This window comes from Pyxicephalus adspersus, chromosome 1 (genome assembly GCF_032062135.1).
Source record: "Pyxicephalus adspersus chromosome 1, UCB_Pads_2.0, whole genome shotgun sequence".
NCBI lineage: Eukaryota > Metazoa > Chordata > Amphibia > Anura > Pyxicephalidae > Pyxicephalus > Pyxicephalus adspersus.
Window position 1 is genome coordinate 152,444,788 of NC_092858.1, and position 25,320 is coordinate 152,470,107.

General features: G+C 37.2%; 1 protein-coding gene across 2 annotated transcripts in view; it reads right to left on the bottom strand.

Annotated features, from left to right (window-relative positions):
* ST3GAL6 (ST3 beta-galactoside alpha-2,3-sialyltransferase 6) overlaps positions 1–23,800 on the bottom strand; it is a gene marked incomplete in the record, with an annotated part of 57,386 nt that extends 33,586 nt beyond the window's left edge. For both annotated transcript variants that reach the window (XM_072431663.1, XM_072431654.1), the window contains 2 exon segments: positions 4,213–4,312; positions 23,650–23,800. In XM_072431663.1, coding sequence (XP_072287764.1) covers positions 4,213–4,312; positions 23,650–23,659 — 110 coding nt within the window.
* Positions 23,801–25,320: the final 1,520 nt, after the last annotated feature.

Here is a 25,320-nt window from a genome sequence, read left to right on the forward strand (position 1 = left end):
GGGTTTATCCTGGAATGACCAACTTTTTTACCCAGTGCCCAATTCCCTTGTAGGTGGCAATATAATCCAAAAGGCCCAATATTTCTGTGCCCCCTCAATGGACTCCTGGACAAGAAATTTTCAATAGAAATGGAAGGAAAATAAAAGCTTTATCTTTAGATACAGGTCAACCAGTTACAACCATTATGGTTGAAGTCAACCTAGACATATAAATGACACACAAAATAAATGCAGCTTAAAAAAAAAAAAAAAAAGTTATATACTAGATACAAAAAAAGTAAATGTAAAAATACAAGTATCTGAAATAAATAAAAGTATTAGTCTCCTGGTTTACATAGAAATTATTCTGCTAATGAGAACGGTGGTAATAAAAGCAAATTATTTGTACTATATGAAAATATTCTGAATAAGCAGATAAGGAGATCAGAACAAAGGCCTCATCAGTCTGCTGCCATTTTATCGCTGTCCAATCTGCAAGGGGGCTAACAGTGTACAGTATTCCTAATTTCTGTGCAGGAAACATTCGTTTATGATCTGCTCAGGTAAAAATTAACATCAGTACAGATGTCCCATGATGTTGTTCCTAAAAAGACAATCCAATGCCACTAACACTTATTATCAACCAAACAAATCTTTCTGGCTGCTACGATATATAACAAGGGCTGATACGTTTACTAGCAAAATGAAAGAAGGATCAGTCCAGCCTGCGTTGTGCTATGTCAGCTGAAGAAAATCTAAACCAGGGTTTCTCAACCAGGGTTCCTCCAGAGGTTGCTAGGGGTTCCTTGAGCAATGGGCACTTTGTGCTTTTCGGGTCAGTTTAGGTGACACCAATGGCATTTTTGGCTATCTGTAAGAATGACATTGTTCCCACTGGCCAGCAATATAGGAGGCATTTTTCCCAACTGACCAGCACACTAATGTACTGTGAGTTTTGAATATTGTAATTATAGCAGAGGTTCCTCAAGACCTGAAAGTTTTCTCAAGAGTTCCCCAACAGGTTGAGAAACATTGGTCTATATTGAAAAAAAACTCTTGCAAATAATATTTATCCCTTTCCCATTTAACAGTAGAAAGAAAAAACATTTTCGTGACAAACAAGTTGCATGAATTTCTGATATGGTTGAGGTAGGTACTAACATGGTTATGTTTGGCAGCCATTTTATTTTATCTTTCTGAAAACCACAACCTGTGCAGTTTTTAACAATGAACATGACTACCATCTAAAACAAAGTAATAATGCTGACATAATGATCTATGAAGTGTATTTTAGTGATACGCCTGGGTCAAAGGAAACTAAACTGCCTGAAAGCTTCAGATAGCACTGGCTTTCATCCCATAAACATGTTATCTTTGGCTCAAAAAGCATTACAACAGTTCTTGAGTAAGTTTCATCACACATCCGTAGTTTTAATATTAACTTGAGCGTTGGTGTCGTTATAAGGACAACTATCATCATTTGCATTCTTATATATTGAACTTGTAACTAGTGTGTGTGTGTATATATATATATATATATATATATACACACACACACACACACACATATAATTTTTTTTTACTATATCCAATCATGTATGTTTAATTGTATATTGATGGCACTGCAAACCACTGAAGGGAGCTGTGACCAGAGGTTTACCTTAAGCTGGCCATACACACAAAACTAACCATACACAATGGCCCATCTGAATTGCCTGAATAGTTTAGGTAAGTCCTCCCATTCCACGGTTTTAATAAATCTAAAGACTTTAAAGAGACGTTGTACTGTGTATGGTTACCTTAAGGCTCACATGTAAGCTGGTTTCAAATGTATGTATAAACTTAATTAAATTCAGGTTATTTCCAGATGCATTTTAATAAACATGTATGTATATTGACCAATTCATATGAATTAAAGCAAACTATTTTTCACACACTGTAAGCTCAATATTGACATTTTAGATACTACTAGGTGTACAACACCAAATGAAACACATTAGCTTCAAATAGTAACTCCCTGCTAATACAGTAAGCCTGGCTATCAGGGATAAAGGCATCTGGGACCACAGGTAAGTGATAGAAGAGATACCTGCTTGCTAATCCTAAAGTGGAGCTAAAGCATTAAAAAAAAAAACAATACCTATCAGGTGAGCTTTGAGAATGGTGAGAGAGAAGAGGCGTTTTTTGTTTTTTTCAAAAATTGTGTCACATATTGTCACTTTGACAAGTCGCAATAAGGCCTTAACTTGGCAAGCACAACTAATATTTATAAATGACCTTCTACATTTTGCATAGCGGACACCTACAGATTTTCATGTACACAAAAGGTATACCTACCAACCTCCAACCTAAAGGAATGATAAATATTTAGATATTATGTCTTTGATTTTTGATATTGGTCTTTGGTTAACTTTTAATTGATTCTTGCATCAAGGTTTATTAATGTTGGAGTTTAGGGACAAATCCATCAGAGTACACCTATCAGCTTCAGGGCCATTTTTAAATATTTTAAATCAATGGAATTCAAGGCAGTGGAGATGCTTAGAGTATAAAGCTGCAGATTATTTTGCTCATAGCAACAATTGTGGGTAATGCCTTTACAACAATTAAGCTAACTGCAAAAATAAATAAATACTTCAGCAACACCTTAATGGCTACAAAATGATCCCCAGGTGTATCATTGGGTTAACTCTCATTTTTAACCAACAGCAACATAAAAACTGGAATACATATAGCCTTAGTGCCAAAAGACTTGTATTTTAGCCAGACCCAAACAGTCCTCCCACGAGAGGAGTAGTGTTTGGGTCTGGCTAAATTAGGAGATTTTTATACAGAAAATTGGAGCCAAATGTTGAGAGTATCCTTAAAAATTGGGGACCCCATTTAACTTGCCAATGCAAATACACATAGCGGTGCCGAAGCAACGTTTACTTTCAGTAGATATTTAGAGAGTTATTTGGTGGGTCAAACACTAGCTTGGAGTTAAAACAGACTGTATATGCCAACTCAAAGTTGCTTTATTTTCTTTAATGCACAATATGTAAAAAATGAAAGAGAATATGCATGTAAAGGATAAAACAAGCAGAGAACACTGCATAGCGATTGTTAAGCACTTTTAAAAATGTACATAAAGAGTACTTCGAAAATAACAATCTTTAATAACTTTTATCTTGTATCCAGTTCAGAACTATCCCCCAAAATGGCCAAACAATGTAGACATAGTATACGGATAAATCACAACTGGAGAGAACAGAGGAAGGAGAAGGTAACCTGGATATTTTTGACAAATCCTCTGGCATTTTTCTGGAAATCTTCATCAGGAAAAAGGAAATTGAGTATTAAAAGAAACATATTGCTGGGACTTTACAATTCACTCTCTTACGTGTGCCTATGGAAATAAGGCTTGGGGTCACTAGGCAATACAAAAGCTCAAGACCACCATCTTATGAGGAGTCAGAAAGCCACAGCTGAAGGAAAAAATCCTGGAGAAGCCTTAGGGTTCCATGCAACCCTGGTTGAGATTAGTTGTTCCCAGTACATGCCTGCACACTTGCAAAACAATGCATCTTGTAGCTTTTATGGAAGGATATTTAGATACCATATATATTGTAGATGGCAGCATTTCGTAACAAACGAAAGAAAATATAGCAGTAGGAGGCTTGGGTAGTGAGAGAGCCACCCTAAGGCTGGGTACACACGTGTATATTTCACAATCCTTTCCATCGGCAAAAGACTGAAAGATATATGAACAAGCACTATTCTGCTCTATGGAGAGGGGAGAGGGTGAATTGGGAGCAGCACCCCACTGCGCTCTCCCCCCTTCACTTATATTATGATCGGTCCACATTCGCTGTCAATGGACAGGACGGTCGTCAGAACAATGGAGGACGAGCGCTGTACACACGCCGGATTCTCATCCGACATCAGCACTAAGGTGATTATCAGACAAGAGTCACCTGACTTGTGTATGTTGCCTAATACACATCTAGCTCCTGGCACAGAAAACAAATGGTTTCTTCTGTGAATCATTATCATATATTTATTGGACCTTTAAGTGCTACCTACTTATACCATAAGGATAGACAACACAGGATAGTCTAATAATATAAATGGATAATACAAAAGGTAGCACAGATAACAACTATAGATTTAATATCCAAAAATATATGTCAATAAGTCATGTGAACATCTTTATCATAAAAAAAATGAAAAGAAAAAAAGAAAGGCACTTACGTGGAGATGGTTTTCTTTTGAACAAATATATGAAGCATGAAATGAAGTACTGCAGCAAAAACTATTCCAACCAACAGGAACTTTCTCATGACTAACAAACCTAACAAGACAAAACAGATAAGAGTATACAGTTATCATTTTGTAAACATTGGAAACAAAACATCAATGGTCGTACATATCAATGCTAGCAGGATGGCTCCATGTCAACTAGGGGCAATTAAAAAAAGATTTATTTACATTAGAATAAAAGTAAAAATAAAGCTACGTACACACTTCCAATTATTATCGTGGGAAAACGAACGACGAACGTTCCTGCACGATATATAGGAACGATCGTATAGCACCGATCCTGCTCATAGAGTTAACGACACGATCGTTCGTAGATATTGTACACACAATAGATACGATCGTTTAAGCGATAGAGGAACTATGTGCACGACAGGAAAGTGAACGGACGTTCGTTCATCACGCATGCTCTGAACATGGACGATCAACGAACGACCGTACACACGAACGATGTTCAACGATCGTCGCCCAATCCGATCCGCCGGTCCGGTCGTTCGTTTCCAACAATTTTCCTCGTTCGTCGGCGTTGTTGGTTACTTTTTTACTAACGATTTTTTGCCCAATCGATCGTTCGTCGTTCGATTGGAACGATAAAAATTGGAAGTGTGTACGCACCTTAAGAATAATAAAAACTGTTCACAAGAATATTACAAAGAAAAAGGTACACACAAGATCTTAAGACTGGATACAGGCCAATGACTTGTAACAGTTAACTATTTACTCCTATAAGCTAGCTACATATATTTTACAGAGAGGTTTCCCCTTTTACATTGCTAACACACGAAGTGTAAAGATCCCCTGGATGGTTTGCCAATATTCTGACCTCACTTGTGTGCAGATTAAGTGTCCTGAAGATTTTGGCTGCATTCTTGTTCTGGGTACTATCATATATAAAAGCAGCAATGGCAGCCCCCAGATTTTATGTGACTGGTTTCTTTTAGGTCCTTCGGTGATCTGCTTTCTTTTATGCTCTCAACACTATAAGGTTATATTCAGACATAGTACATTATTAAATTACAGAACATAACACATTCCTGTGTGTTAAGCAGACACACTGACAAATACCAACTTCAAAATAAAAAAAAAACATTTAATCCTAGAACATCCCTAGTTCTAATCTTCTTCCTTCACTTTGCATAACTGAAAAGAGAGAAATAAACATGAAAAAGCCCATGTGTTCCCACCGAGTACTAAATATGCACAAATGTAACAGGGACTTTATACTGATCCGTACAAAGGGCCAGTTTGGGTGGAGAGCCAGAAACAAATAGGTAAAGTTATTCTTGTAAAATAGATGATGAAGAGCAATGTTAACTAGAAAATATTCCAGAAAACTTAAGCATACCCCAATAAAGCTTAAGGTAGTATGTGACATCAGTTTAGAAGAAAAAAATACACAATAAAGGTTTTTTTTTTTCTTTTTTTTTAATATTATTACTATTTTCTTACTTACCATGATTTCTCTTCCAAAATGGAAGCATAAAAATGACAGGAATAGTGATTCATATGTGCTAATGTTTTATCTACTGAGACATCATCTAAGCCAGGTCACAGGTATTTGAGGATTTGTAACTCCCTATTAAAGTCAGGAAAAACTATAGGAAATATATATACTAAATATATGGTAAAAAAAAAAGGGCCATGCCTCACCAAAACAATCGACCTGAAAAAAAAAAAAGCAACAAGTTCTCTAAACACCCTTATTTTTTTTTCATCAAACAAAACAAAAGCCTATATACAAAGTACACTGTGCACAGGTTGAAAACAAGGCCAGGGAGAAAAGCAGACTTAACTTAATTTGTTACAAATTCTGGATACAATTTAATATTTATGTATCTCTGCACCATGAAGCCCATGTTTTTTGTTGTGACAAACTGCTAGAACTAAAGTCCAGCTTCGAAAAAAAAAAATCATGATCAGAAAGGTGTTTACTGCAGAAAAGGCCAGGTGATGTCCTTTCTGCAATACCTGTTCTTACCTGCCCGATTGCTGCCTAGCTGTCAAATTTTGCTGAGCTGCGCATGTGCAGCTCCGTGTTTGTTGCCAGAAATACCCGACAATCTGAGCTTTTCTTGCATGTGCAGGGAATGTCATCCCAGACTGGCCAATCAAGGTAGCCAGAGATCAGAAAATGAAAGAAAAGAAGGGAGAAAATAGTGGCGACCATGTCAGAACAAAGTCAGTTCAGTATTTCTGGGGTTTAGTTTGAAAAGAAAAGTGTGCAGGTCCATTTTTAGTTCTGTTTGCATTGGCAACCCATACAAAGTGATACATATCATATATTACTAAACACCTTGCAACTCAGTTCTAAAAGGCAATTCATGTCAAAAAAAGAGTAGCAGTTACTCAGATGGTACGTGGTGCCGGACCAGTTATCTAAATGCCGCCTATCATCTTCCCCACTGTGTTTTAGAGGTTGTGACTCCAGGGCACTATGGTACATGTGTGGTGGTCGTGCCCAATAGCACAGAATTACTGGTCAGAAGTGTTTCATATTATTTTCAAGGTCTTGCAAATGGAAGTACAGAGCTCTCCAGAGGCTGCTTTGTTCAGTAAATGTGATTTAACTGCATCAAATCAACCTGAAAAAGTCCTGGAAATCGAACACTATTCTATTAGATTCAATATTTGCTAAAATGGATTGGATCACGGTGAATGACAGGTTAATGCATACACTCAATAATACGCTAGATAAATTTGATAAAATATGGGAACCCTGGAAAGCATATAAATCCTCATAGATTGACAGTTCCTCACTGAAGATCATTTTTTGGTACAAGTCTTCTACAATATACCTGCCCTCCCCTTCCTCTGTACCCCAAGATCCTATCCTAATTGTATTGGAAATAAAAGTAGTAAGATCCTATTTAATACTGTGTAACTATCTTGTGACACATTGGAATTGTAAAGATTTGAACACGGATGGGGATATTGTGTCTTGATTTGTTATTGTATTTGTCATTGTGATATAAGTTGTCTCACATGTTAACTAATGTTCATCTATTGTTGATTTGCACTATGTATCTGTTTGTCAATACTGCAAAGATATTGGTTAGGCGGATTTTGGGCAGAATATTTAATACATGCTTGTATTATCATCCACTACTATTGTTGGTGTTTTTCTCTTTGTATTGTTAAATAAAAATACAAAAAAAAACATTGAAATATACCTGCTGCTCTTTTTGTTATTGTTAGTGGCTAATAAAGTTAACAATGCTTTGGTTAGCTGCATAAAAAAATCTGCCATAGAGTTAGAACACCCCACGGGGGGAAGGGGTTACATTTATAGAATCGGGGGATAGAAGGGATGGAGTCTACCCCACTAGTGTGCAAAAAGGGGCTGGCAGGAAAAAAATATTCACTCAAGATTCACTAACCATTAAATATAATTTAAAAAAATGTTCATCTTCTCATGATCTACTTATTTTTTGGGTAATAGTTGGGTGAATCTTGGGTAAAATCGTTTATTACCTGTATGCAATAAATAATTAAATGTAGTGTTAGAATAAATAAAATCTATCATTATCAAAGTGTCAGTTAGTCCACACCTTTATAAATATACCCCAAAATTTATTTTATAATTTGTAAAGAGAAGGCACTGCATAAGCAACAGGTAAGGGACGTGTCTGTTCCTCCAAAATATTTTAGTTCTAAAATGCTAATACGACTGCCAAGACATAGCATGGATTTGTTTATAATAAGTAGTCCAACAACAAATAAAAAGTATTGATACACAAATGTTTATGTATTTCCTGCCCAGTATGAGGAGCTGGGTGCCCTTGAGGTACATTGCACACAATTCATAGTAAAGAACACAGATCCTGTTCTTCATGAAAATGAACAGTATGATGCCAAGACTACCAGCTGTAACAACATTAAATAGAAACAGACTGCATAGATGCATAGTATAGTGTATGTAAAAGTGCTTTTAACTGGTACCCTAGGTCAGTGACACAAGTACTGCAGTTGAGTAAGAAATCCTTCAACTAACAGTTTGTGAAATACATCGGAAGTTGCAGAACACGATCTCTGTCATTACAGGTTTACTTTAGGGTAGATAAAAATTCACCTCCTCTTACACTCTAAAACAGCCTCCATAGGAACCTCTACTAAAACCAATTTTTTGACAGTCATTAGGGGGTAAAAGTCTCTTGTATACACATGTAGGGTTTTGATCTCTGCAAACAATTTTCATGGTCATTTCCAGTGACAGATGGTAACAGGTAAACAAACATGCTCTCATTTAGTTCCATGGAGAGGGAAAGACAAGCGAGTGACACTCCGCTGTGTTCTGCTCCATTGCCATGCATAGCACTCCCTCCCAATCGTTCATCCATTGGGCCTCTGTGGCAGATTGGAGAAGAGCGTTGAGTGACAGCTGTACATGTCAGATTTTCACCCAAGACAAGATTGATTGTTCATCTCATGACGTTTATATGCAGCTTCACTTCAGTAGCCAGCAAAAAGAATGTTCAGCCTTATGATGTTGGCTAGAATACCACCTTTATGGATTACTAAAAAGATCTTTAGTGTCATGCTGCTGGTTCTTTTAGGTGGAGTTGCCCTCAGTATGCAGACATTATACAAATAGGAGATCAATCAACAATCATTCCAAAAACACCTAGCAATCTCTGGAGGAACCCTGGTTAAGAATGTAATGATTACAAAATGCACATATGTTTTTAAATCTCTGATATGCCGCTTTCAGGAAGGACTAAGGACAGGATAAGGTAACATCCTGCTTTACACAAAATACAAAGCTTACTTAAGTATACACAAAATGCTATAAATAGTCTACACAAAACTTCCAGGAGATGCCTTCACTTGGCACCATTTAGTCACAAGCAGCTTTAAGTATCACTGTCACTTCCTAGACCAGTCTACCTCTTCATCATAACTTTCATGTCTTCGGGGAACCCCGGATATAGTTGCTATATCCAAAGCTCACATTACATTAGTGTGGTGGTCAATAGGAAGGATACCACTTACATAGCAGGCCAGTGGGAAGGTTGCCATCTTAAAGATAGACATAAAGATCATTGGCATCTGTTAAACTGACCAGAGAGGCACATGTTACTTAAACTCCTAGCAACCTCTGGAGGAACGCTGGTTGAGAAACACTAACCTAGACTGTCTCACGATGGAACAGAGAGAAGTTATAGTTCAGATTATCCTGCAGTTTGTGTTCACGTTGTGAGGATTTCTTGTCACATGCTTTCATTCTGACAACCATGGAGGAACGATAACAAATCAACAGACACAAACAGAACTAAAAACCTAAACAGAGGTTTCTAATATTGAAATTGGACTTTTTAAAGTGTAAAACTGAAAATACAAATAATTAAATTTTACCAGAAGATACTAAGGTTCTTGCTCTCCACTCTGCTGTTTATCATGATGATTCCATGCAATGAAGTATAACATAGCTATTTCCTAGTTCAAGGCTAATCCTTTGATTGTCTTTTTTCAAGTTATAGACAACTCCTATTTTGCAATCTCCAAACATACTGATAATTTCTGATCACACCTCTCTGGCTAAAATAGTCCCAAGTACAGCTTAGTAAATAAACAGGGTTCAAAGCAGGTGAACAGAAAAAAGGCAACACCTTTGAGTGAGTTTTAAAACAACTTCTCAAACTTCAACAGAATATATCTAAAGCAAAACCTGTGGAAGTTACAAAAGTAATAACTTATTGAAAGTGAAAAAACTAGCTGCCTAAGCTCTCGGCACATATTTTTAGTTTTCTCACACACAGCACTGCCTGTGCTCCTACATCATCCTCTACCTATTTGCAAAGCCCAAATTTCACAATGTTTTGGGGAGATACCTGGGTACTGGCACATGGGGGAATGGGTGCCCATAGCTAGATTGTGAAATATAATGATGGTGCTCATAGCTAGATAGTGAAAGCTGCTATGGTAAGGCTGTTTTGTGCAGGGGATGTGCAAGTTGCTGAGTTGTGAAAATACTCATGTAGATAAAGTTATGATGTTTAGGCTGCAAATCTTGTTTTGCTCATACCCATTCACCAAAGCCAAGCTGAAGGAGGTATATTCTGAGTAGAGGGAGTGGGGTCAAAGGCTGAAAATAAACTCTCAAGCACAACAGCAGACATAAGCTTGTTTTAAAAATTAACATCTGGCTTTTCTGTGCTTAGTAGAAGAACTTCAATTTACTTAATAGTTGGGCACACCTTGATTTACAGGCAGTTCTGGGTAGCAGCAGAACTGGCTGGTTATGTGAGGATCAGGAAATCTCTTCACTTCTGATTTATATTTTTTGCAACATTATCATTTACATTAGTGTAAATTTTACTGACAATATACAGTCATGTGAAAAAGTAAGTTCAATTCTAAAGTTTTAGGTATAAGGAAGCAATCAGCAGTCATTAGCTGGTCCAAAATATCAATCTAACCCCAGGTGTAAAACAACACACAACAGATCCCACCAAAAGATTGAGATTTGTTTAATAAAACTAATACCAACATTGGGAAGCCATGTGTGAAATATAGGCACATCCTACAACTCAATAACCTGTAAAAGAACCACCAATAATTGTGCAAACATATTCTGTAATATTTTTTTACATTGCTTCAGGTCTTTGAGGCATTCACCAATGCACAGCATTTTGATCAGGTTGAGGTCTGGGCCATTGCAACACCTTGATTTCTTTTTCACCCATTCTGTTGAAGATTTGCTGGGTTGCTTGAGATTGTTGCATGACCCAGTTTCAGCCAGGTTCTAGTTGTTACACATATGGTCTATCGTTTAACTAGAAAACATTTATAGTATACAGAGTTCATGGCCGACTCAATGACAGCAAGGTGCTATGGTCCTGTTGGCTGCAGGACAAGCCCAAATCATCACCCCTCCACCAATGTGCAAAAAAACCCAAAAAATTGGAAGAGGGGGCACTTGGTGTTTTCAATGACTGTAAAAGTATAAAAAAAAAGTTTTACACAATCTTTGGAACACAAAAAAATTCACACGAACATTATTTATTGTACAGGGTATTCACCTAAAAAGAAAAAAAATTACTCACACACAAACATGACTTTGAAAGGTACATTGTCCAACGTACACTGGATCATTTTTAGTGATGAATAAATAAATGGGCTAACTACACAGTGTAGTTCTGTTCTATGGAGAGGGAAGGTGGAGGACTTGCAAGCAGAACCTCCTTGTGCTCTCCTCCATAGGCATAAACAGCGGCTATTTCTAATCAGTCATTCATCAATGTGCCCTAGTAAGTTAACAAACTTTAGGGGACCACTGTACCCTTGTTAGATTTTCACCTGAGGCAAGCACAACCATTCGTCTCAGCCGATGATCATCTGACGTGTGTACATAGCCTTAAAAAACCCCAATCATTGGCACCTCATTTGGTACACTTTATTCTAACATTGTAGTGAAATAGTAGGGCTGATTTCACATGAGGTTTTTTCCTTAGTATTATATATTATATTATCATTTTATTATATATTAATATGACATTATGTGAGTATATATTATAAAAACACTGATCAGCCAAATATTATAAACTCCCCCTTTAATATTGGGGAAAATGCTGCCAAAACAGCTAAAGTGAGGCTGAAGATTTTCTGTGGTATCTGGAACCAGGATGGTTTTATTTTATGGCGGAACATCTAGTTTTGAGGTTCTTGTAAATATTGTGCAGTTTTGCAATGCATGTAAAATTTAAAAAAAAAAGGACAGGCAGCAAAAAGGTTTAAAAGAGTGAAACATCAAGCCCCTTTAATATTTGCAGAGGAAAACTGTGAGGTTGGCCATTCTTGGACAAGTTGCACAAGATGCTTCCCAAGCTTTGTCACTCACTGGTCACATTTGAAGTTGACCCTGCTTGAGCCTGCAGCAGAAAGCTGCGGTCAACTGCTGGTCAGAAGTCCCTCAGCTTAATTTTAGCACAGGTTTACTTTAAAACAGCCTACCTTGCAAATGTTTTCTTTAAATAACATACTTCATTGGGCTGCCCCAAAGAACACTTTATAATTTGAGTGGTATAGTCAATCATGACCTACCAAAAAAAAAACAAAAAAAAAACACTTTTCCACTCCTACAACTGCCCCTTTTCCTTTCTGCATTGCAAAAACCAGGGGATTGTTTCAGTAGAGAAAACATTTGTATAGCAGTTTTCTGTGTTGTTTTCATATGGCTATACCACTTTATTAATCAGCTTATTTGTTTAAAGGTTGTTATATGTATAAGTTTTTGTATAAAGGTTTTATTTTTACAAATGTTAGCTTGATCTACTGAGCAATGCAACAAGAAAAAACGTAGGTAAGTAGTCTGTAGCTTGTTATATGAATCCCCATACAAACTTTTGATATCACTGGAGTGTAACATTAGGTGCATTTACTGATTTATCAAAGATTGTGAACAGAAAATGATATCTGAATGGAAGAAGCTCCACTATTTTTTTCACCTACAGGTGCATATGAGTGAAATCTTAAAAAAAAAAAATAATAATTTGAAGGAGTCACAAGTATAGAAACAGAAGTTAGTTTTATGCCAATGCAGCAACCCAAACATATTATACAAAATCGCTGCAGCCCGGCACAGTTAGATTGGAGTCTGAACCCAGTGAAATGATACACAAGACAGAAATCTCCCATAGTGAGAACAGAGAGGAAGGCAGATTTCCTGTGTATTGTCCTATACATAGCCCTCATGCATGGCCATAAAAGAGCTGCTCAGCTGTAAACCAAACACTGGGAATCACACAAAGGCCACCCTACTGCTTGTATCTGACCATTTCTGACAGTTCACAGATGCTAAGTAAATGCAATTAATCTTTAACTCTGCTTCAAATTAGAAAATAGTTCTCAGCATTATCATATAAGAAGGAGAATCACATATGCATATGAAGCATAAGGGGGAATGAAAGGTTTGTAACATTATTAAAATATTCCATTTTTAACTATAATAATACAAATTCAGGTATTTAAAGACCCTTTGGCTGAAGTGCCAAAATGAAATGATATAACTTTATAAAATCTAGAAACTAAATTGAAGGTAAAATATAGAAATAAATCTCATCTCTACAAAGACGTTTTTCATGAGCCATAGCATGTGTAAATTCAATCAGATTGTATAAACTTGGTGCCAAATAAATGTAAATCCTCAGTAAATGGAAATTAATATGCTAAAGTACTGTAATACAATGATATTTTTACCTTTTGGTATATCTTAGAGCCTATGATCATCCACAGCCTCTTCTGAAACACTTCATGCCAATATGCTGCACAACAATTATCATTTCATGGCATTTCTTGTGCAGATGGTGACAAAAGTTGACCCATCCGGCACATTAAACAATGAAAAGGCCATTTGTAGTCAGCATCAAAAGGGGCAGAGGATTTTCATCTTATAACAATAAAAAGTCTAAAAAAGGTTTAAAAAGGAATATTTAATACAAAGTTTCAAGTTATATTGAAGTGGATTCTTCAATAAAACCCTCCCGGATTTAAAAATTTTAAGGTAGCAGCACGGTGGTTTAGAGATCAACACTCAGCCCTTTGCAGAGCTAGGTCCCAGGTTGGAATCTTGGCCAGGACACTATCTGCATGGAGTTTGCTGGCTCTCCCTGTGTTTGCATGGGTTTCCTTCCACATCCCAAAAACATGCAGTTAGATAAATTGGCTTTCCTCCAAAAATTGTTAATGGCATATGACTATGGTAGGGACATTCGATTGTGAGCCCCTTTGAAGCACAGCTAGTGGCATGACAATGGATTTTGTACAGCGCGGCGTAATATGTCGGCGCTATATAAATACTGTGTTGTAATAATAATAATAAAAATAATAATAAAGTACAACAGTGAAAACTGCAGATATGAGATGAATGTAAAATTAATGGGGGAAGTGAACATTAACAAGCTAATCCTGTTTTATATGAACACCAAGGAATAGATGGTAGTCAACCATGCTCAAACGTGAATGCATTTTGTGTGACAAACCAACCCAATATAATAGCATGCAAACAGGTTTATAAAAGGATATACATTGCAGCATGGCCACTTACAAAAACTAGACAAAAGTGTTCTTGGTGACCACCTTTACTGATATATCTAGCGAGCTATATTCCACGTATTTATTATGTGAAATGCTTTAACATACAACACCAGTTACAAAACGGAACATGAAGTAGGGAAAACATTGTAAAAATACAAAGTATGAAAAACATTGTGACAACTTCAGAATCAGATGCTGCTAGGCAAACATTCAAGTGCAGAACATGCATTGCTACATCTGTATATATAATCCTAGAGAACTTGACAAAGAGGAAGCACTTGATAATCTCCTTGAGGATCTCCTGATCCTAATCACAAATGACCTGTTAATAATTATAAGTGCAGGTTCAGCTTAGGTCACAATCTCTTCCCCAAGCAGAAGAAACAATGATTTAGTTATATATAGTAAATGAACATCTTTTTAATTTAGAGATGAGCACAGTAAAATACCACAGCAGACCTACGTGTAACTTTCAGTATAGGTTACATTTCAGCTGTATGATTCTGTCAATGAATATTTCATAGCAGAGAAGCCATGCCTCATTCTAGATCTAATAGAAGGTTGCTAAAATTAAAGAGACGTGTGCTGACAACAAGGCACTGCATATATTTCACTTACAAATCATCTGTTAACCTTAAAACAAACACAGATTCTATTATGCTGGAGCAGGGCTGTCATCCTCCCTTTTTGTAGATGTTTACTTGTAATTAAAAAGGAGAACATCTGCAAGATTGGAAGGCGTGGATTAACTAATGTCAGTGTATGGGGTTCCAGACAGGGTATAACCAGCACCAACTTGTCATCAACCAATTCTCAATTTTCTACAGCTGTCTTCCTCTATAAACTATAAAACATCCCCATGTGAATGGACAAAATGTTTATTTAATGTCTGTACAGGAGCACAGAGGTTTGTAATTTGACATTTCTTCTATTCATTCTTTAAAATAACACATCAGAAGCTTTACCTACACAAATACATTATTATTTATGGCAAATGACTGAATACATTATGCATCCAAAAACAAAAAAATGGGCAGGTGCTACATGAAGTTACACAGGTCTAGGTGGTGCCAAAAGGCTTTTGTTAACACACTGTCAAAGTTTCTGAAATTAAAAGATTTTTATTCAGCTGGATTACCATGCATATGTATATAGCCATGACAAGCATAGTGTACACCAGAAATGAATATTTTTTTTTTCATAACAACCAAAAGGGATATTATCAAATATATCAGGGCTAGAAAGCGTGTTATTAGGTGCATTCATATGTAGTTAGAGTGCAGGCTACCTTGAACCAAGAAATAATGTGAATGTTTCAGTGTACTTTGTAAACCAATGCTGAACAGTTCAATGGTATGCAAATATTTATTGCTTAACCTTAGGCAGACAAAAAGGATAAAACCTTCTAAAGGTCAGCTAAGGCTAAAGTACACACGTGCAACTGCTGAAATCTACCTTTCATGATCAATCAAGTGACAAAAGACAGATGAAAGGAGAAAGCGTTGTACACACAGCACTGTTCTGTTCTATGGAGAGGGGAGACTAAGCTAACCCTGCTGTTCTCCATTGACTTGCATTGATGGTCATTCTCCGTTGGTCATTCATGGATCCATCAGAATTATGTTATGTATGTTATGTATAGTAACAGCGGCAGACATAGGAGAGGTGTAAAGTGTGCTTCTACACAAGAGCCCCGAACCGTCCAAGTAACTTCTGCACAGGAACCATCTGTTGGCTATGTCCTCCACTGATAGTCAATGTTGGCCTTTAGCCTTATACTAACTTTATTACTTGTAAAAATTAGGAAAGACCAGAACAGTCTGACCATGGGGGGTGCAGTGACAGTTCTGCAAACTAAAGGTCTATTAAATTTACAACTCTTAATCTGATACAACAGTAGGCCACACACATGGAGTTCCGAAAAGCCAAAACAAGCCAAATAAACATGATGATTGCCAAAATACAACCAAGCAAAACATAAAACAAAATACACAATTTGCAAGCCAAATACATAATTTGTAAGCCAAATTATAACTGTCTTTAAAGAACTAAAAAAAAAAAAAAAACTTATGTGGACATCAATTTACAAAGAACACATCATTAGAAGTGTGGTATTTCTGCATTTACAGCTAACACATTTTGTATGTCAATTTATAAAAGAATTTACCCCCTGCCTGTTTTAAAGCCATTTGTTTCCATGCAGTATTTTAATAATTAAAATTAAGGATTAGGAATTCCACCTCTCCTCTGTACCAAACTTTTAAACGTTCTGCCCCACCTCTCTGTTCATCGGTCCATCTATACTGCGATGGGTCACTGTAGCCACCAGTAAAGGGAGCTCAAGACTCGGAGGGCTGGCAAACTGGCTAAAAAGCCAAAGCAGCCAGGTCAATTTCCTGGACAGGTTCCCCAGCTATTATATATGTTATAGCTGGCTTTCATTTCCCATGTGTTGCAATAAAGATCTAAATACAACATGGATACACTGCATATAATTCTTCTAATATGCCCTGTGGTAACCCATCAGTCTCAACTGAAATAACTCAAATGCAAAAATACTTCACAACTAATATTGAAATGTTTGTGAACTGATCGCCTAGTGATCTAGTTCCTCACTGTAGTCAACACACCAGTATACCCTGTGATGACAAAAATATCTTTGGCACAGAACTAGTCTGAAGACTAGGTCCCTATTTATTTGAATCGGGGGCATACACAGAAGATGAAGAACCTTGGTATGCAGTTGAAGTTTCAAGTAAGTGGATGCAGCCTGCAAACAAATTTGTAAAATACACAAAAGTAGGCTATAGAAATGCTACATAGGCAAGTTTGTAGCTGGGAAGGGTGTTGTGCGGTTCAGCTAAGAGGGTGGGTTACCATTTTTCATAATAAAAATAAAATATATTTGAGCAAGCTTATTCAATGCACATTGGTAAAGCTGCTTATGGGGGTCACTGGGATTGAGCGGGGCAGGTTGACAAAAGATTAATGTGTAAGCAATGACATACCATGGGCACCCTTATCCCAGAAGTTACTTAAAGTGTACCTAAACTCACAATTTTCACTTTACATAAAACCCTTTTATGTATGGTAAAAATTCAGTTTTTTCATTAAGTGCCTAGGCGATCGAGAATGAATAGGAGCGCAGAGCCTCCAGGGATACCTATGTCACGGATCCCTGGCTCTTGGTTGTTCCGCTTGTGCATGCCCACAATGCTCGGGTATGCGCAGAAGGAGCCCTGTCGCCAAAAGAAATGCGCAGTGAGATCTGCAATATTTTTTCCCACCTACGTCACCTGATCTCACGCCTGCATTGGGTGGCGTAGGAAGAACCTGAAAGAACAGAGAGAAGATGGCGGCGCCTAGCGCACTGGCCCAAAGACCGATCAACTGATCAACTGCTCTGCGGGACTGAGGGTAAGTATATATTTTTTTTGTTTTGGGTTTACTTCCTCTTTAAACAAAGAGCTCCGTTGCAGGACCATAAGGTATTGTATTGAAAGCTGCAGATTTGAAAATATTGATCATTTTCTAATTACAATACATGATAAAGATAGACATGTAAGGACGAAAATCTGACGTGCGTACAGTGCTCGTCTAATGTCGTTCATGCATCCGTCCTGGCAGGTCCACAAATGATCGTAATACAAGTAAAGGGGGGAGAGCGCAGCAGGTGCTGCTCCGTTGTTCTCCCTCCTCCCCTCTTCATAGAGCAGAACCGAGCTGTATGTACAGCGCTTGTTCATGCATTGCTCAGTCTTCTGACGTTGGAAAGGATCATGAAAGATCCTTTCCAATTACAAAAATCTAACGTGTGTACGCAGGCTAAGAAAATAGGGCCCTTAGACCTGGTTTGGTCCAGGCATCAAACAAACACAAACTTAGGTCTTAAGTTTAAATCCGCTAAATACATCCAAGGTGTTTTTGCAAAGTTTGGTTGTTCTTTTGCAGAGCCACTCCGTGGTTGTACTTTACTGCTCCTTCTCACCACACTTATCCATGAGTTGTCTGACATTACAAAAACATTTAAAGAAAATACTTACATTTCAACAGTTGTAAAGCTGACAGATATTGGGTGCATGTGATACTTTGTGAAGGTTCATCTACAAATTCCTTTGAATACAATAGTAAATATAAAAGAGCAAACATGTAATATAAAACTATCATTACAAAAATTACCTTTCAAAATAAAACTACAAAGAATGAGCCCACCCAGATATAATATTCTTTCCATTTTAGTAAACCTGTGCTTTGAAGTTAATTTAAAAATCCCCAACATGATATTTAAAGTCCTTCATGCCCACATTTAAAGTTTTCTAATAAATAATAAACATTTTCTAAAATAAATAGAAATATTTTTCAAGTATCCCAAATGCAAAATTTGCTGGAGATGCCCTTATTGAGACCCCCTTCAGCACCAGCCAGGTGATATTGGCTGCAACAGGTTGATGAACCTCTACATCACCAAAGATGCTGAGAAGGGGGGTGCTTGGCCAGCATCACCAGTGTAAACTCCAAACTTTACAATTTAAATCATAGGATTCTTAAAAATGTATCCTTTGTATCCTAGTGCACTTTTTAACACTTTTCAACACTTTTCAACAATTTTTTATGGAATAATTATATGGAATACTTTACACCAGGCACACAAGAATAAAATCAAAAACACAAAACAATAAAGAAGCCAGAACGGAACAATTACATAATCCAGAGAATATTCATTAGCATTAATCTTTAGTAAGAGACTAAGTAGTTAAGAATCAAGGTAAAGAAGTAAAGATTAGATTTAAGTGAAGGCTTGTAACACAAGCAAAGAACTTCTGGCTTTAGAATGCCAATGAATAGAACGAGAAGGACAGGACTTAACTGCAAATAAATCCCAGCAGACAGCACAATCAACAGAGTCCGGCAGAAACCAGTGGCATTTGAAGACTTGGCAAACAAATGTCTGCAGGAAAAATTCTATCACACTAGTAATCAGCCCAAGGTTTTCACAATGATTCTGGTCGTGTAGGCACTGACAAAGCATTCCTGCCTTACATAGGTGTACACAGGATACAGACGTCAGAGGCAGCACCTGTAACAACCTTCCTGATTTTATATTATATTTTCACAGAAACTAATTAATGTCTGGTCTTCCTCACCCTATTCTTCCTTGCTTACTTTCTGCTCACTTAAAAGAGCACTCAAAACCCATTTATTCAAACTTGCCTACCCGTCTTCTTCTGTCTTGAAACCATCACTACATATCTCCCCTCCTATTGTGTGTTTTTCCCCTACCCTACTAGATTGTAAGCTCTTCGGGGCAGGGTCCTCTCCTCCTGTATCACTGTCTGTATTCGTCTGTCATTTGCAACCCCCATTTAATGTACAGCGCTGCGTAATATGTTGGCGCTATATAAATCCTGTTTATTAATAATGATAATGTCTGTTTAATAATGAAGGCAGAGACAGCAAAATTTTGTTTGCATTACCACATATTATCCTCGGTCTGAAAAGAATTCAGAATTCCTTTACATTGACATTTAGGGCAGTGTGGACAACCCATTTAAAAAGAACCTGGGGGTGACATTAAAGTCATTAGCATCATTAGAGCAGCACCTAGACATGTTTATTTTATTCTCAAATAGCTTGTGCAGTGTTTAGCTGGTTCAAAGTCCAAGTAATTTATTATCCAGTTAGTAACATTTGTTAGTTTAAAGTTATGAATTGATATGTCTCTTCCCACCATGTTTCTCTATTAGTCTTACAAATGATCTAACGGAGATGTACATCAGGGCAGAGGAAACATTTCTAAAGTCAATGAAGGATGTACATTAGGATGCATGCAGATGCCTAGATTCCTTCGTTAATTGGTAATGGCCTTTTAGCACTTTTTAAAATGACCACAGGGTTACTTTAGGGCAGGCATATAGACTGAGATATTTTTAATGCAAAAAGAGTGGTTACTAAACATTAAAGGACAGCTGACCGCAAAAGCAAAAAAATCAATGTTTATTTATCCTGCTGGCTGTGCCAACAAACTCCTACACTTCTTGACATCCAAAATTGGGGACTGGCTGCACAGAAAGTGAGGCAGGTATGAATTGTTTGTAAGGAACTGCTCATTTATGCTTATCAAAATAATAAAATGATTCATAAAGATATTTGGTTACAAGCTTTAGTCAGAGTTCACAGGAAAACCTCTACTTCCCCTATCACAGCATGGATCGCCCTTTACTCTTTACTCTTCTTTTTATTAGTTAATACTTTTGTGTTCCAAGGAAATGCTATATCAATATTTCTAAATTCGTCTGAATCATTAAATGTCTGTATCTAAAAATGATCAGATACAGCAAAACAAATTCATAAATATATTTCAGCAAATACAGTTATTTAAAGTTGTATATGTAATGCAGTGTTCTCCCCAGCCCATTTTCGCTGGACGCACCACCCGGCACGTTTCACTAACCACTCGGCTGTTTTTGGGTAGTTACTGATGAGTTGGGTCACAATAAAGGGGCCACCACCCTCCTACAATTGCTTGCCACCCAGCTTAAAAAAATTCTGGGTTGAGCATTGTAATGTATTTATGTTCTGTACATACTAATGAGGAAAAAGAATGGACTTTAATAATCTTTGCATAGAATAAACTGAGAGCTATTACACATTAGAAGACGTTCACTTCTGACTGATTTAAAATGATTTGAAAAAATTATCCAATTTGGAGTGAATCTAAAGGGAATTCTGCAGCTGAATGACTGTTGAGAGACTGATTTTTTGGGAGGTTCAAATAGTTTGCGCCTTGATCAGAGGTGTTGGTAAATATCGATTGAAAAAACAGAGGTTGTATCTGACAGAACAGTAGTCCTCAACCTTTTGGACGTCAAGGAACACTAAATTTAAGAACTCCATACCGCACATGCCTGATGTCGCTCAAAAGGAAAGAAACTTCCCCCAGAGTGACGTCATGATAGCAGAACTCGCCCACTCTCCCATCGCAGGTCTGAACATGCAATAGGGGAGTGGGTGGGTTGTGTCCAGAGACACAACCTGCCCACCGCCCTGAGCCTGGGATTCATATGGGAGACAAGGTCAGCAGATCTGGCCAGTGCGCCCCCTCCCTCAACCCCACAGAGGGGTCCTTCTTCTGACACCACTGGGGGGTGCACCGGCCAAAGCCACGGACCACCAAAATTTAGGGGCCGATGCAAAAGAACTTCTGATGTTGCTGTTCATTCAAAAAGAACAAAAGAGCAGAATCTGAAATATGCAAGTGAGGTGTTTTTGGACTTCTGTACGTCAAAGTTAAAAGCATAATTGGCAGTGGATCTGTTCAGTACTAGGCCTTAGTCTTTGTCCACATATCAAATAATCGTCTCCAAAGATGACCACCACCATTCATCTGAGTGAGAACCTGACAAGGGTACAGACCACTATGCATACCAATGGAGAGGAGGATAGGGGTGCTACTTGCTCATCCTTACCCTGTCCTACTCATAGAACAGAACAGGGGCTGTGTGTACTGTACTCATTCGTTCATCTGTCATTGGAAACGATCATATCAAATCCCACGTGCGTTTATGTAGCTTTAGAGATAGATCTATACATTCTAGGCCTAATGAGTTTAGTTGCATCATTCCTCCCCGGTCAATTAACCTGGCTAAATATTCTAAATCCCGAAAAGCAGAGTAATGTCGGCAATGCAGAGGCAGCTAGGAAAGGCCAATAACTTTTCTTTAAATAAATCTACAAAAAGAGTGCAACAGGACCCAGGCCCAAGGACCTTTTAGCGGTATCAGGTAATGTTGTGAAATCTGCAGACTTTAAATTGAGGAAAATTACATTAACTTGTTAAAACTTATATGAGACTTCATAGATTGGGTTTAGGGATTGCACATTGAAAACTGGGTGCAGAGAAAGCTAACATTAGAGATCCATCCTAAGAAGAAACCATTAAAATTGGGTGCACCTATTATCACAGGATTGGGCATTTGCAAAGCATATTGAGCTTTTAATAAGCAAGTCAAGCAGTTGCCCCTCACTGTCTGCAAATCTTTAACTGAAACCAAATATAAAGCCATGTCACGTGAAGAAGAGTCCCCTCCTATGAATCATTTAGCTGTATGAGTGTTCTGAAAAGGAGAGGTAGGTTGGGCAGTGTGATGGAGAACTTGACTTTGCACCTTCCAGCAACAGCATGGTAAATATTATTCACTGGGTCATATTTTCTTTACTAGTTTGGAACACAGTACATTTAAAAATAATTTACACACTCAAAATAAATGCTTTTCAACTTCATTTGAGCCTTGTACGTTTCAATAAGATTTAATTCTACTGACTGACTTTGGTTTGGTGTTACCCAAACAAGAACAAAGGTAGCTGAATCCCCACAGAAAAGCAATATCTATTCAAGGATTTATGTCAATGATAAATTGGTAAATCAAACAGTGACATAACAAGTATTAGCCCTGACATGTCAACATTAGATGATTTTTTTGTGATTCTGAGCAATGGTAATAAAGTCCAAATGTCTAAATTGTTTACTCTAAAAGGCTCTTCAAATGGAAAACAGTAGCATTACACAATAAACAAAAAACGCTCCTCAAACATTATTTCTCTACATCTATTCGTAGAATTTACAGCTTGTCTGTAAAATATATCTGCTAGACCCAAAGTTTGGGTAAAACCAATCTCCTTATGACCTTACTAGCCTTAGCGGTCTCCTGGAGTCCAAAAGGTACCAATCAATGGAAAGCCAATTCAAAATGCCTATGTCATCCTGGCAATATTAGGGACAGAGCAGGAGTCATTCTATGCAGTAAAGAGGTTATTCTGTGAATACAGAATACAAGGAATTCTGAAATCGGACATGGAAGGAAAGGGATATAATTGGTGAGAGTTGTAGCTCCCAGATCCAAGACTGAACACCTTGAGGAGGCTGTGCTTCCTACAAATAGGAGTACGTAACACATACAAGTACAAGGCCAAAAAATATTTTGACTAGAATTCTACTTTAAAGGGAGCTGTAGGTTCAATAATTGCTTACCAGGTTGTATATCTACTGCCAAAAGATACAGTATTATAACTACACAGATCTCTAATCAAAGCCAAATTTCCTCAGAAGCATGGTCAGGGACTTTCCTAGTGCCTTAGTAGTTGAACTATGCAGAATGCACAGAGCTAGACAGCACAAAACACCCCCAGTTTGTGAAATGTGCTATCGTTGTATGAAAAAGTTTGATGTCATTTACCAGGCCCTGTAGTTCTAAACAAAGTAATATTAATATATATATTATTTTTTTTAACAATGAGTTTACATATATCGAATAGATGAATATGGCCAAATTAGGTACTTACCTTGATACATGGTACAGATCCACTATACCAGTATGGAACACCTAATATAAATATGTCAAATCTTCATTGCAGTCTTTGTGCCTGTCTTTTAACGCACCATTCGTCCACATTGAAACGTGCTATTGGGCTCCTAACACACAAAAAAAAATTTGAATATTTGTCAAAACATAGTATGTAAGAATTGAGACATAATAAAACACTGACTGATGTATGCTACATAATTAGGGTGAGCTGTCGATTTTGGTGGAAAAAGTGAGTGCAAATTTGGCCGGGCCAAGCACCAGGCATAAAGACACTTCAGCAAGAAGGGAGAGCAGAATAAAAAGTGAAGGACCTGCATCTATTCAGATGAAATAATTCATAGCTTTTGGAGGGATGCACGTTGGTCTTTTTAACTTGGGACCCAAAGGACCTTGAAGACTTGCCTGGGACCATTGTGCTTACCTAACATCCACTTTGCCCTTAAATGTCATCTTAACACCCAAACTAAACATGAAAATAAACACTAAACCTAACATTAAATTAATCCTTTGTCCTAACATGAACAAATAGGAGGCCAATCAGAAAGCAAGGAGTTCTGTGGCATTCCAAAATAAATGGTTAAAACTTTAGATAAGATTTATTTATACATGTAATAAAAACACAGTACAACTACACAACAACTGTACATAGCATTAGCTCAGGCCCAAGTTTCAGGTATTAACACTTTATAAAGATGTTATGTATGAAATCCGACCAGTTTCTCAGGAGACTCGCTTCTTCAGGGAATATATCATATACACAAAACACCATTTGTAAATAAAAAGAGAAAACAATATATTCACAATATTTGCAAGATTTATCCATAAAAAGTTGAAACAGTATTCCAAAAGCAAGAGAAACATCAAAACATTTATATTTACCCTTTTAGTGTCCATTTAGGGCCAGGACCAAAAGACCTTTCAGATAGGCAACATAAATCAAAACAGGACAATTCTTCAGGAAGGCAGGCAAGATATGTGTGTCCAAAGGGACAATCCAATGACATTTGTCCTAACACTTCATGAAACAATATTCATTTTACCTTAACTCAACATTCTTTCCCACCTTTACCGTTTATATCTAAAACTATATCTACCACCTTTACAGTTAATATCTAAAACTCCCCAAAAGATGCTCTAATTTATTTACAGAATGGAAAAGTAGGTAAAAAAAACCCAAAAGAACCTTTTCTTTTTTAAGTTATAAGTTGCCAAGCCTGTATATAATAGTTATGTGAGAGAAAAAAGGAGAGAGGATGGCTTTTTAAGGCAACATAAGTGGTTTAATTGATATTGGTGTGTAGCATTATAAGCTATACAAGGCTCAACTGAGCTAAAAATCTACACATATAGAGAACTAGCATGACACACACTGTAAGGTGTTAAGGTTATATTATATATTCAACTCAGAAGGTATCCAAAGCATGGGGTTGTCTCTGTTTTCCAACGCGTTTCGCCATATGGTTCCTCAGGGGAGACTAAACTGAACATATATCCCATAAATATATAGATAGAGTAATCCAAGGTTGAATGTGTTCAGTTCAGTGTATGTGCCCTCTCACACAGATTTTCGAAATATCTGCATAACTGAAGAGGTGCTTCTGATAGCAGAACACCTCATCATCAACTCTTTTTAAGAAAGCCAGAATTT